General features: G+C 45.1%; 1 protein-coding gene across 6 annotated transcripts in view; it reads left to right on the forward strand.

Annotated features, from left to right (window-relative positions):
- LYRM4 (LYR motif containing 4) overlaps positions 1-14063 on the forward strand; it is a 172704-nt gene extending 158641 nt beyond the window's left edge. For 4 of the 6 annotated variants that reach the window (XM_045497538.1, XM_045497537.1, XM_045497540.1 and 1 more), the window contains one exon: positions 13610-14063. In XM_045497538.1, the coding sequence (XP_045353494.1) occupies positions 13610-13678 (69 nt within the window). In that variant the 3' untranslated portion in view covers positions 13679-14063. The remainder of the gene's footprint in view (positions 1-13609) is intronic. The other 2 variants (XR_006717078.1, XR_006717079.1) reach the window with 1 other exon arrangement.
- The last annotated feature ends 1032 nt before the right edge of the window (positions 14064-15095 follow it).

Genomic DNA, 15095 nt, shown 5'->3' on the forward strand with positions numbered 1-15095 from the left:
GGCAGGGTGTCTGCAGCTTGTGATTCAGAGGCCTGATTCTTTCCCCCTGTTGGGGAGACAAACTGCAGTGGATTTCTTGATGCTGATTCCCTCAACAGGTTATCTAGGGACTGGTTGTTTCCTCCACCAGGGCACATCCATCTGTGGCAAGCCTCAGAAATCTAGACTGTCAGCCACATGGTAGAGAGCAGTAGTGGGCACAGCCACAGGATCAAAGAAAAGATGTGCTCATGTTGGCATTGGTGCTTCTGTTTGAGGCTCAGTAGAGCCCTTCTGGTGTCAATTCTTGGCTTCCTGCGTTTTTCATTGGAAGGTACAGTCAGTAACTGGGCTTCAGGAACAGCACAGAGGCTGTGTAAGCAGAGGACAAATCCCCTGTGTCCTTCTAGAGCCCCAAAGATCAGGGAGGTGGGCTGGGCTTGGTAAGACACACAGCCCTCCTGTCCTCTCCTTGACCCTGTGAGTGCTGAGGAATACCAAGGAGCCACCACACTGGCCTGACACCAAAAGAGAAGCTCTAGCCTCCTGTCTCATGATGTCATTTCAGGCTCTAGCTTCTGGCCTTCCCTTTCTCCCTCACCCAGAATAACTTCCTGGAGGAAAATACACTCCTCCCTTGCAGAATGCTAAGAAGAAACAAGAAAATGTGATTCTTATGATCAGAAGTGGCCTGTGCTTACTATGCATACCTTTTCAGTAATGGCCCAAATTACTCTCCAAAGTCCCTACCCTATAGGTGATATTCAGTGTTTAACCGCCAGTATGGCATAGGCCTTGACCTGTCAGAATGAAAGCTGGCCCAAGCCAGAGCAGGGCAGCAATGCACCAAGCCAGACAAGGACCCTGAGTGTGAGGTCCAAGCATTCCATCCTGGAGGTAGGAGGAGGGAGGGAAGGAGGACTCTAAGTGTGAGGTCCAGACATCATGGAGGAGGGAGAGTCCCTGAGAGCAGTCATTTACCAACAGTGCAGAAGTCATTCAACATTTTAACCAGTCTGGTATATACTGGCTATCAGCTTTGCCCTGTCCCCTGGCCAACAGAGACTCTGTTTCCTAGCAGTCCCCCTCCCCCAGACACTATTGAGAACGCCCAAGAGTCCTGACGTATATGTAAGTGTCTCCTGAACCCTACCAATTTGGGGGTCCTGTGGAAGCTGGTAACTGTGAGTTCAGGATTAGGATCTGTAGACGTGAGCCATATTAAGCAGAGAGGTGCCATTCACTGACTGCCCATCCCTTACTACCCATCACTGCTGATGCCCTTTGTCCCAGTTCCTCCCACCCCCAGCTTTCCTCAACCAGCTTTCAGGGGGCTTCCAGGAGCACAGCTATTGGGCTTCAGGAGAAGCTGGGGTGGATGGGGAAGCGAGTGAGTGCTGGGTTAGAAGCCAGGCAAGCACAGCTTCTTAGAGCATCTGGACCCAACACTGCCTCGGAGGTGTTTAGTTCACGCTGGTGTTTTTCTCTCATGTCCGTTATGGTGCACTTTTCAACCTGACTTCTGGATGGGGAAAAGACAGAAGAGAGCCAGCTAAGCAAATGTATCAATATATGTCTGACCCCAGTGTTGCTTAAGGTTTAATATCATTCCCAGAAGGTCCCTAAACCCTGGGAAAGTAAGATGCTATTGACCATGTGTTCTAATGTCCCTGGATCTGACGTGGCACGTCCCCACAGGGATGGACGCAAAGGAATGCAAAGCAGCTGTTTGAAAGAAAGAAGTAGATCTGTGTCCTGACATGGAATGATGCCAAGCTTGAAAAAAGGCAAGTTGTAGAAAAAAGTGTGGACTTTGACTTCATGTTTGTATCTGTTGTTTCCCACCATTTCTTGTGTGAGCCGGGCTTCAGTTGATGAGGTGGAGGTAAGGTAACTGCCATGGCATTCCATCAGAAGCTGCTGGTGGCATTGTTGAAGAGAAACTGTTCTGGCAAACCTGGGTCCGTGAGAGATATGAGCACAGCAGGGGAGGGAATGCACATTGTCTCAGTGGGGACACTTGATCATTCCTGACTTCTTAACACCAAAAGGCATCAAACTTATCCTGGTTTTTTTTTTGTTTTGTTTTTAAGTTTTATTTATTTTTGAGAGAGAGAGCACACATACGCACAAGTCGGGGAGGGGCAGAGAGAGAGGGCAGAAGATCTGAAGCCAGCTCTGCATTGACAGCAGCAAGTCCGATGTGGGCGCTAGAACTTACCAACCGTGAGATCACAACCTGAGCTGAAGTTGGACACTCAACCAGCTGAGCCACCCAGGTGCCCCAGACTTACCCTGTGTTTAAAAGAAGCCGGTAGGGGCGCCTGGGTTGCTTGGTCAGGTAAGCGTCCGACTTCGGCTCAGGTCACGATCTCACGGTCCATGAGTTCGAGCCCCGCGTCGGTCTCTGTGCTGACAGCTCAGAGCCTGGAGCCTGTTTCAGATTCTGTGTCTCCCTCTCTCTCTGCCCCTCCCCTGTTCATGCTCTGTCTCTCTCTGTCTCAAAAATAAATAAACGTTAAAAAAAAAAAAAATTTTTTTAAAAAGAAGAAGCCGGTAAATCAACACATTTCACAAGCCTGAATTTTAAAAAAAGAACAAGTGCACCTTCTGGCTCATACTCTGGAAACTTCAGCATTGAGTGCCTTTTTCTTTATGACCTCGACTTTGGATCTGCTGTGTTCATTGCCCTGGAAATCGTGAATCTGTTTACAGTGACGGGTGCCTCAAATAATGCTGTCCCCCAAACCTGGAAGCTCACAAAGTGAAGAACTTGTAAAATCAAACCAAGTTGTGTGAGTGACCCTGCTCTGTACCGCTGACCAAGTATGATGCCGTCAGCCATCCGATGAGCGAGACAGAGCCAAACCAGGTGAAATACAGTCAATCCACAAGTCTCTAGAAATAATTGTCCGAAGTGGTGGGTAATCATCTAACTCTGTATTTGTGTTTTTCTCTTTTTTTTTGTTTTTTGTTTTTTTGGCCACCCTTAACTTTTCAGTTATATTTGCTTAAAGAAAATGTAAAATCAGAATTGAATCAAGCTGCCCCTGACAAAGGGTGTCCCCGAAGGGATAAAATAGCACCTGATCACCCCCACAAAGCATCAAGGATAGTCCTCAAACAAGTGATAAGCACACCGTCAAGAACTTGCTGGTCCCAGCACCGTCCCGGGAATTGTGAGCCTAGTCACTTGCATCACCTTGTCACTACTTAAAGTGGTGCTGGGATACTGGCCTTGCTGCTATGGTTTTGGTGACCTGAAGCACTGAGTTCAGGGGGCTGAGGTGCAGCTGAGCTCAACGCAGGAAGACCAGCACCTCTGGCAGTTTGCCTGGGCTCTGTCACCATCCCAGGGAAGTGCCAGGTTTCACTCTGACGTGATGTTTGGGTCCTGAGTTCTGCCCAGTTCCAAGAAGGGCTCGGTGACTGGCTGCCAGGGTGCTGACGTGCAACATGGTGTGCTTGCCATGTGGGTGCTTTCATCTCACAGATGTGCAATGCTTCACCGCCGCCTCCGGAACACTCCTCAGCGGCTAGCAGAGCATTTGTATCCAGTGTCCCCACGTGGTCAGCTCTGCTGCAGGGGCAGGTGCAGGTGAATATCTGGATATGATAGGCCTGTCTCTTGTTTTGTAACCATCTGCTCACCCCATGCAATGGTCCAGACTAGCAGGTAGGAATCATCCTCAAACACCCAGTACCTCTAAAGAACAGATGTAGAAGGATTCCCTGGCCTTCATTAACAGTGTGATATCCTAGGGGCGCCTGGGTGGCTCAGTCGGTTAAGTGTTCAACTTCAGCTCAGGTCATGATCTCACTGTTCATGAGTTCGGTCCCTGCATCAGATTTGCTGCTGACAGCCCAGAGCCTGGAGCCTGCTCCAGATTCTGTGTCTCCCTCTCTCTGCCCCTTACCCGCTCGCATGTGCTTTTTCTCTCTCTCTCTGTCAAAAATAAACAAACATTTTTTTAAAAATTAAAAAAAAAAAAAACAGGGGCACCTGGATGACTCAGTAGGTTGAGGGTCCCACTTCAGCTCAGGTCACAATCTTGCGGTTGGTGGGTTCAAGCCCCACATTGGGCTCTGTGCTGACAGCTCAGAGCCTGGAGCCTGCTTCTGATTCTGTGTCTCCCTATTTCTCTGCCCCTCCCCCACTTGCGCTGTGTCTCTCTCTCTCTCTCTCTCTCTCTCTCTCTCTCTCTCTCTCTCTGAAAAATAAACATTAGGGGCGCCTGGGTGGCGCAGTCGGTTAAGCGTCCGACTTCAGCCAGGTCACGATCTCGCGGTCCGTGAGTTCGAGCCCCGCGTCGGACTCTGGGCTGATGGCTCAGAGCCTGGAGCCTGTTTCCGATTCTGTGTCTCCCTCTCTCTCTGCCCCTCCCCCGTTCATGCTCTGTCTCTCTCTGTCCCAAAAATAAATAAACGTTGAAAAAAAAAAATTTTTAAAAAAAAAAATAAACATTAAAAAATTATTTTTTAAAAAAAGTGTGGCATTCTAGAATGATACTGAAGTACAAAGACCCCTCCCTGCCCTAACCTGGTCTTGTAGTCCATGGCTGTACCTTCTAGAAAGGCTATGCCCAAAGAGCACCTGGTGGGTAAATATCAATCAGGGTTTTTTGTTTGTTTTTTGGAAAAGTATTCACCCACTAGGGGGAAAAAAAACTGATAATTTAAAAATATTAATAATAAATCCTCTTATATGTGTGCTTCTTCTTCACTCAGGGGTGCCAATCAGAAGCAAGAGAACAGTGCCATACACAGACCCCTCCCCCACCTCCCTAATGAGAACCTCCTTGAGTGGGACCCAGCCATGTATATCCTTGAAAGCTAGCCCTGTAGATCTGAGGCCCAGTCTTGTTAGCAATCACTGCCTTACATGTATATTTGTTCAAAAAAAGGACTCACTCCTGCAGAGGGGACAGCATGCTTGTCGAGTTGGGAACCCCTGCTGGCTGCCCATGACTTCAGGCTCTTTGAGACCAGAGTTTTCTGAGCCCCATTACAATAGTTTGATTTCTTTTATTCTGATGGCCTGGGATACAAAAGAAAGAGGCTGTCCCTTGGTGGGCTTTTTAAAAAATTTTTAACTGAACATCAGACATGCAGAAAAACAATGGGATGGCCTAGAATTCTGACAATAGATAAGACATAGGACGACCATATAATTCATCATCACAAATGGAGACCCTTGAGAGTGAAAGAAGGCTCTATTAATAATCACGCTGGGACAATCACGTAAGCCGGGCATCTGGTCATGCTGATGAGCAGACACACTCCTGCATCTGGGGTGTCTCTTGTCCCCAGAAGCGAGGATGAAACACATTAACTGTGACATGGCGTTTAGAGAAGAGATATGAATTTGTTCACCACTCTGCCGGGAATATTAGAGAAGATAAAAGGTCAGTTCCTCACCACCACCCTCCACATTAGGAATAACCAGTATCTAAAATTCAAGGCTCACAGAGTTGAATGGAGATGGAGCATGGGTGGAGAGAGAGGGAACACAAGAAGATCCATCTGTGTATTTTTTGGACTAATCTTCTTTCTCTGTTGTACATGCAGTTGTGGACTGAATTTACAGAGATCTAGTTTGAATTCTTCAGGCATTCTTCCATTTCATAAAAATGATAGCAAATTCAAAAGCAATAATATTAGGATACTACACGTAACCATTTTGAAAAACATCTTAGGCTGCTGAATTCTAGAAAGAAAAAGCATATGCATAAAGAGCTGTTTTTAGAGGAAGACCATGTGACCTATATTCGTAAGTTTGGATTTCATAATGCCTCTTACTGCTAAACAGAAAAAACTGAAAAAATTATAATTTCATGTATCCCTATTTCACTTTGCTTCATTAAGAAGTTATTAGGAAACTAGTATGATAAAAATGGTCTATTTGAAAAATGGTTGTTATCACAGTTGCCTTGACTGTGGCAAAGCTGTGGCAGCTACTCTCCATGCTCACTAGAGAGATTTGCTGAACAAGTTTTAGGCAGCATGGAAAGCTGTCTGACATCATCAAAGGTCAGAGGAGGGGTGCAAATGTTCTGTCCGCCTTCCACAGGGCAAGCAGGCAACAGTCAGCAGAACATATGGTCTGACAGACCAGAAGCTGAAATTCTCCTACCAAAGATTCATTTATATTGGTGGCTCAGAGGTTTGGGGGGACCTTCCAACTATCTTAGGAAATTGCAATACCTTAAAAATATGCCTCTCAACTGGGTGTGTCAGGAGGCACTCAAAGGCACAAGGTTAGTTAAGTGCATTTTCTCAGAGGGCCAGCATTATTTGACAACTTGGGAAAACATTTTTATAAAATGAGCATAAATACATTATGGAGGAGTACACACCATTTACATGAAGATCAATAAGGGACTTAAAAGAAATATTTAGTTGCCACATCCTCTTCAAGCTAAGCCCCAAAACCCCATGAGTATGATTTTATTTAGTAACTACTTCCATTTGATAGGACCTGCTTCTAACTCTTATTCTGTTCATTTCTCTCTCCTTGGGCTAGTACCAATAGTTTCAGTTGTTTCTCAGAAATGCTTTAATATCTTCCTCATGTTCTTTCTTATTCTTGACATGTATTCATTCAAGTAAACACTAAAGTCATTTCCTCAGGTATCTCAAAAAACCCCATTGGGATTTTCATTATCATGTTACACATTAATTAATTTGGCAAAAGATTGACATTTTTATATGATTCAGTCTTTGCATGAACATGGTATAGATCTTATTTTATTCAAACTCATTTTCTATTTGTAAGTTTTATAGTTTTCTTTCTTAAAGCCTTACACATTTATTTTTAAGGTTATGTCTAGATGTGTTATTTTTGTTGTTGTGACTGTTGTTGCTGTCTTTTCTCATCATATTCTGGCTTTTTATATGGGAAATGGAAGGACGTGCCCATCTAAGCAATTATACTCCTTCCAAATGTGGAAATTAAATACCAAAGATGGCATTTGCCTATAAAAAGCCTGTAAGTTGATGATAATAATGGCATCTTCCTCATAAAGTTGTTGTGAGAGGAAGAATTCCTAATTGATTTAATTAATTGAATGCTTAGAACAGTGCATGGCACACAGTAAATGCTCATTAAATTATGACTGTTACATCTCATCATCATTATCATTTTTATTTTTTAGTAGTAATAGCATTATCATCATTAATACTAATAGTGTAGTAGGGGCGCCTGGGTGGCTCAGTCGGTTGGGCATCCACCTTCAGCTCAGGTCATGATCTCATGGTTCGTGAGTTCAAGCCCCATGTCGGGCTCTGTGCTGACAGCTTGCAGCCTAGAGCCTGTTTCGGATTCTGTGTCTCCCTCTCTCTCTGACCCTTCCCCACTCAACACTCAGTAGAACTCTCTCTGTCTCAAAAATAAACAAACATTTAAAAAAACTAATAATTTTAAAAATGATGATAATAATAGTAGTAATAGTGTAGTCACTACAATGCCAGAGGTAAGATTTGTCCCTGTTCCCCACCCCCCACTGTACAGGGAACCATCCCTGCCTGGGTGGTTTTACCATCCTCAGAAAGGGAAGAGAGCAGGGACAGCCCACCCCTTGGCTTCTCCAGCAAAGCCAGGTGTCACCATCTCTCCCAAAACTTTTCAGTGCCCAGGGCACCTCCTTCTCACTCCAGACTGCCCTGACCAGCTGGAAGCATCATGGTCCTACTGGTCAGGAAGCTGTGCCCCAGAGCAGAGATGAGGAAAACCAATGAGTCCTCAGGTCCAGCCCAAGAAGCTCAAGTTCAAAAGCAGGAGGTGGTGTCAGACATCACTGACACCCTCTCCACAGTGTGGGTGGGTTTAACAACTACAGAGTCATAGACTTTTACACCCAGAGGGTGAGGAGGCTCTGAGAAAACATCTTTGAGGTCAGAATCTGACACCCTGTGGTATTCCTCTCGACAGCAGACAGGCCATGCACATAAGTGACATTTACAAGCCCTTACTACATGCCTGGTACTGTTCTTATTTAATTCTCTCAACAACATGAAGACAGTTAATATAATTGAGGCCCTAGGAAGTATCTGGGACAACTGGTACATTTCCTTCAAGTCTTGTATCCCATTTGATTCTCATAACAACTGTGTGAAACAGGCAGGAAGTAGCAGAGGCCCCATTTCAGCCTCCCCACCGCCCCCACCCCTGGCGATTGAGCCCAGCTCCTCTGAGTCTAAATCAGATTGAGATGTGTTGCACGGGAGACAGTGCATTGCTTCAGATGAGTAAGCAATGAAGACCTGAAACGCTGTACTCAATTTTCTTTTCTTGGATCCTCCTTCTTCCTCCCCAGCAGGTTATTTGCCTAATGAGTCTCAGAGCTCATAAGTGTTTCTAGGCCATCCAGCCATCCCATCTACTTGCAGTTGAGTAATCTGTGTATTTTTCTAATGGACTCTAATGCCAACTCCTGAAGTTTATAGAATAGAAGTGTGATCAGCTTTAATGACCAATTTATGCATGGTAATAGTCATATGTGGCTGGCTGAGCCCATCGGGGCTTCTGGAAGGGCTGTAAATTGAAGCTGGTAACTGCACTTCCTCACTTCATTGACCGGTTCCTCTCACCTGCAGCTCAGAAGCGACATGCTCTGTCATTAGCACCACAGCATCCATCCCATGGGGGGCTGGCCCCACATGTATGCTAACACATTTTGTAGCCCAAATAAATACAACAGAACTGTTACACAAACATTTATTGCCTCCCCTCTATAGCTCTCATTGAGATAACTTTTTAATATTTCCTCCCTGTGTGAACTGAATATTTCTCTTACATCTTCTGTAATTGCTCTGGGTTAATCCCTTATAGCCCTGGATTATAGCTTTAAAGTTTCTACTGGGCCAAATTTAAATCATTTGATTTTGCTTAACAGTGAGTAGAGCATTCTTGTTACAATAAAATGATCCTATTGCGATTTTTATTGACTTGCCTTTATCAGTTCCATAATTCCATGGGTAGCTCGCCACCAAAGCACTGCAATAATTACTTACAGATCTGGGTTTCAGAACTGGTGGACGCAGAGCTTTGGTTATAACCAGGGATACTAGACATTGGTATGTTTAGTTGCTGAGTACTTACCGAGCACTTCCTACATGCTTCACACTGTCCTAAACTATGCTGTGAAGGCAGCTAAGTCAGAACAAGTAGAACGTGAACCCCTCCTTTCTCCCCATCAGTCATTGATGTTCATGCAGAGGAACTGATACAGGTATACAGATACATGTAGTGAATGTTCCCAGGAGAGAGAGTGAGGTCCCCTCTGCAGAGGGGACCCAGGAAAGCTTCAACCATTTGCACAAAGTGTGTGTGTGTGTGTGTGTGTGTGTGTGTGTGTGTGGGTGGCAAGGGTGGGGGGGGTGGGGGGTAGGCTTTTGTATGGTGGACATGGAACAAACCTTTGTTGGTGGAGGAGTCTGAGCAAAGACCCAAAGTGATTTGGAAAACCCAAAGTGTCATGGCAGTCCATGAGAGGCTCAGTGGTACGTAGGAAGGTGGGCAGATACCAGACGACTGTGACTCTCAGACCAAGGGAGCCTGGACAGATGAAAAGATACTAATTGTTATGGTTTCTTAACGTCATTGACGATAAGATCTGATTTCTTTCTTCCACCCCCCGCAAAAGCCATGAAAGTGTTGTATCTGGATGGAGTTTTTTTTTTTATTTTTTTATGTTTTTTAATTTACTTCCAAATTAGTTAGCATATAGTGCAACAGTGATTTCAGGAGTAGATTCCTTAGCGCTCCTTACCCATTTAGCCCACCCCCCCCCCACAACCCCTCCAGTAACCTTCAGTTTGTTCTCCATATTTATGAGTCTTCTGTTTTGTCCCCCTCCCTGTTTTTATATTATTTTTGTTTCCCTTCCCTTATGTTCATCTGTTTTGTCTCTTAAAGGCCTCATAGGAGTGAAGTCATATGATTTTTGTCTTTCTCTGACTAATTCCGCTTAGCATAATACCCTCCAGTTCCATCCACGTAGTTGCAAATGGCAAGATTTCATTCTTTTTGATTGCTGAGTAATACTCCATTGTATATATATAGCACATCTTCTTTATCCATTCATCCATTGATGAACATTTGGGCTCTTTCCATACTTTGGCTATTGTTGATAGTGCTGCTGTAAACATGGGGGTGCATGTGCCCCTTCGAAACAGCACACCTGTATCCCATGGATAAATGCCTAGTAGTGCAATTGCTGGGTCATAGGGTAGTTCTATTTTTAGTTTTTTGAGGAATCTCCATACTGCTTTCCAGAGTGACTGCACCAGCTTGCATTCCCATGGATGGAGTTTTTCAAATCTAATTCATACTTCTTTCACATGGGACATATTTGAAGGTTTGCTTTGATTCAAGTTCCCTAAAACCTGAGCTCTTTGGATCACCCCTCACTCTTCATTCTGCAGTTTTCTTTGGAGCCTTTTATGTGGAGTTGATTACAACTAGGCCACCCCATACCACAGCTGCATTTCTTTCAAGAGAACACCTGTCCCCCAAAGGTGCCATCCTTTAGATTGGGGGGCGAGGAGAACCAATACTATGTTAACTGTGTCCCTGGAGGCTTAGTTAGGAACACAGGAGAAAGGCCACACAACAGATGTTATAGCCTATCCATCAAGAAGGTGGCTGTTAGCACAGTGTCCACAAAGTGAGTTGTGTGAGAGAAGACGTGTTTATTCTATGGCATGATAAGTGTCCTCCTGGATCTTCAGTCTCCACCAAGAAGATCACCTTTTCTTCCAGGTTACCAGAACACATAGCTGGACACTGGGCCCCTCAGGAGCCATCCAGCTGCTCTGAGATGGGTCCTGGAGACCCAGACAAGCATGGCAGTCACAGAGGCTGAGAGGTGGAAGAAACCCATCTGGTTCCACCTCTGTCCAGCATATAAATCCTTCTCCATCCTCACCTCCTCCTTATACAGAATTGACCACTTCCCAAGGCAGCCAATTCCATTTTCTGACAGCTCTGTGAAAGAATTCTTCCTTATGCCATATCATAACTTCTGCCTTTCACTAGAGCCCTGAAAAAAACGCTGATAAACTCAGCCAAGCACTCATGGAACATGGTATTGTAGACACTTCTCTAAGAGGGGTTCCTGGTAAACCCTCCCAAGATCAATTAAATATAAAACAAGTTCCCAGGTAACTGAATCATTTGAGCAGTTACATAAAATTATTTTTATTAGACATTCCCCAAAAATGTTTTGTTTTGTTTTGTTTTGTTTTTCCTTTTTGAGTAATTGGTATATTAGCCTTTCTTCTGAAAAGCATTGAGGGGCACCTGGCTGGCTCATTTGGTTAACCATCTAAATCTTGACTTTGGTCAAGGTCCTTGCTTGCTCAAGTCATGATCTCATGGTTTGTGAGTTCAGGCCCTCCGTCAGGCTCTGTGCTGAGAGCAAGAAGCCTGCTTAGGATTCTATCTCCCTCTCTCTCTCAGGCCCTTCCCTGCTTGTTCTCTCTCTCTCAAAATAAATAAAAATAAACTTTAAAAATAAAAATAAAAAGCATTGATAGTGGCCCATTTGTCTGTTGAGGTTAGCAAATGAAAATAAAACCATATAGCAGCCAAAGTGGAGAATGCCTCTCTACCTCCCATCTGGAGTAGGGTAAATATGGCTTCCACTCACCCCACAGCTATCTCAGGTCATCAAGAAGAGAGGCCAGACCAGCCTCTGTGCTCCATTCGTCATGAAATCCGATCCAGCTAATCTCACCCCTCAAGATGGTTTATTGACTGCGTCATTCAGAGTGTGGTCCACAGAATCCCAGGCCCACCCTTTCCTCTTGCATCAGAAGCTATATGTGTTCTTTATATGGACAAGAGGAAGGGAGACTGAAGACACAGGAGCAAAGCTCATCACTGACTTTTGTTAGGAACTGTGCAGAGCACTCATTCCCCACCACCACCACCCCCTCTTTCCCTTTTTTCAGTTGAAGGAATTCATTTGCAGTTAAAATATCTACACAATCATCCTCATCCCTGAAATCTCCACTCTTATATTTTGGCTTTCTCTTTAAATAATTTGGCTGCTCTGACATCTTCCTTCACTTCCCTCTAGCACCACAATGCTTGTGAGCTACTGGTGCTCCCAAGGCCATCAGGATATCTCTCTGCAAGACATAACCAATGGCATGTGAAAATTCAGATGGTCTGTTGGGGTGTCATTGATGAGAAACCACCACTGTACCTTAGTAATGACAATACAGTATTTAACCATAAATAAGGAGGACATCTTGCCATTCACAACAATATGGGTGGACCTAGAAGGTATAATGCTGAGTTGGATAAGTCAGACTGAGGAGGACAAATACCAACTGATGTCACTCCTATGTGGAGCCTCAACAACAAAACAAATGAATAAACCAACAAAAAGCATAATTAGACCTATAAATACAGAGAACAAACAGATGGTTGCTGGTCGGGGAGGGTATGGGAAGAATGTGTGAAGGACAGTGTGAGATACGGGCTTCCCATTACAGAGTGAATAAGTCATGGGCATAAGAGGCACAGCGTAGGAAATATAATCAGTGTTGTTGTAATAATGTTGGATGGTAACAGATGGTAGCTACACTTGTGGTGGTCACAGCATAAGATATAGAGAAGTTGAACCACTATGTTGCACACTTGAAACTGCAAGATTGTGTGTCAACTGTACTCAAAAAAATAAAATAAAATAGAATATTAAAGCAAGATGAAAAAAACCACATGAGGGTCTAGCTTCTGTGTGACCCCTGGCTGCTATAGGTGTCTGCTATAGCCATTGAGAGTTTCCCTCATTTTCTCAGAGAGTAAAGACCCCAAATTACCCATAGATAGTGGCCAATCACTCTAAAATCCCTTCTGCACCAATTCTCCGTTTTCTAAGAAAGTATCACTTAGGAAATGCTTTTGGAGAAAACTCGTGAAAACCCTTTGTTCCAAAGGAAGGACTAGTTATCTGCTGTGGCCCCCAGTTATGGCTGCAGCATCTACCTGGGACAGTGGGAACACCTGGGCATTAACAGAAACACTCACTTTAAGAGGACACTTAGAAAGGGCAGGAAAGACAAGAGACAAGAGGTGAAAGAACACAGACCATGGTCCTCAGCCCCGTCTGGGACAGGCGGCCACATTGCTGGCAGTGCTCTTAACGCAACGCCTATTCTAGTCCAACAAAGACAAGACACATTTCTGTGTTCTGCTGAAAGCCTTTCCTTATGGAAGAACCACTTCTAAAGGAAGGGGGTCCTGTTCAGTGAGGAGCTGCTGTGCACACATCTGGGTGGCTCTCCCTCTGGCTACCAGCCAGGGAACCTGGTGGATGGTCTCAGCCAGCTCAGGACAGCCTGAGAAACAGAGACCACGGCTGCTGGTGCCATTTCTAAAGTGAGAACGAATGACTGGATCTCTAACTTGTTCTCACAGTGAGGGACGTGGGAATCAGAGGGCGCAGGGAATTAGCGAAGGCCAACCTAGTGACTACAGTTTGCCCCGCGATGCAACAGCCCTTTGTGGGACAGTTTGTCCCACAAGCAACAGCCCTTTGGTGGCAGACGTTGGCATTTAAAAGGTTAGAAATGCTCTTTCTGACTTTTCACAGCTAACGGAGTCTTTCTTTGCCTTCAGGTCCACATTGGCCAACTGTATTCAACTGACAAGCTTATTATTGAAAATCAAGAGAAACCCAGGACCTAGGGAGCCAGGACCAGCCACCACTGGCAGCTGTGGACCCCACCTTCAGCATCCATTCTGTGCTTGGGATGCGGGCTCCCAACAGACCACAAGTGGCCTCTTTCTTACATCAGCTTAAAATAGCCTCTTGCTCTGCCCGCCCTGTAAGAAGCTGATAAACTGAGTCTGGTTTCCATTCTTCTTTAGCCTTTAGTGAAAAAGGATGGCTGTCTCCTTGGTTCAAGTGTTCAAATGAAGAGCTGGAGTTCGCTCCCAATACTGCTGTGTATTATTGTGTCTCCTCTGCCCACCCCTTTTTGTATCTCATCCCCGCTTGTATAGAGCACCTCCACACTATGTTTCTTGGTTGACAATAAACAGAATTGTCTGCCTAAGTCACCTGACACCATCATACACTCCTCACGATGAATGCATTTCTTCCTGCCAAGGCGGGTCCTGCAGAGGGCGTTGGGGACCCAGAGGGAGGGTCCCAACCTGAGCTGAGCCTTCCCTTAGTGAAGGTCGAAGTCTCAGCACCCAAGATTTGGGGGGGGGCAGCAGAGAGTAGGACAGGGTCAAAGGGGTGGAGGGCACATCCTGCGGTTTATACCTGGGCCTGATGCAACAGCAAAGGTGGCCCACAGGTGGCCACACACGTGCAAACAAGACACCATCAGCCCCACCTGCGAACTTGTTTCAAATGCAGAATCTCCAGCCCCATCCCAAGTCTTCCGAATCAGAATCTTCAATCTAGCACATCTGGATTCCTCCAGCGCACAGGGAGGCTGAGGAAGGGCCACTCGCAGCACCGCTCCTGAAAGCTGGCTTGCAGAAGCATCCAGAAAATTTCTCTGCCTCTCCCTTCCCCTCGGATTCTTAGTGAGAGGTGAGGCACGATCATTTATATCTGCATTTTTAAAGATCCCCTAGTGTTTTTAACATTTCTTAGCCAGTTTGGGGAAACTCTGCCTTTTGAGTATGTTGCAGGTAATGGAGATAATTGTGTGCATTTATCCCTGGAAACACATCAGTTCAAACATAAAAGGAAGGTATTAAGTAACTTTCTTGATTTCCAGGGATTTTATGGGGGACCCAGATACTATCCAAGTGATTTTTCACCTTTGTAAACAACACGAAGTGAATTCATTACTTAGGTGTTTCGGTTTGGAATAGACTCATAAATATTTATGGATCACAGAATCGCTGTGACGGTGTCACTGACCCTGCCACTGACCCACTGCCCCATCACTTTAATTCTTACAGTCATGTGAGTCAAACAGGAACAGTCTAGATCCACATCCTCTTGCATGGGAAAAGATCATGTCTGCCCTTCTCACCCACAGATTGCAGATTTTGTGGTAACAGTGGATTCAAAATAGATTCACAGTGTGCTCGTTCTGATGGACAGTACATCTTGTGACTTCAGAAAGCTTTTTCCCAT

This window comes from Leopardus geoffroyi, chromosome B2, assembly GCF_018350155.1.
Source record: "Leopardus geoffroyi isolate Oge1 chromosome B2, O.geoffroyi_Oge1_pat1.0, whole genome shotgun sequence".
In the NCBI taxonomy this organism is placed as follows: Eukaryota; Metazoa; Chordata; class Mammalia; order Carnivora; family Felidae; genus Leopardus; species Leopardus geoffroyi.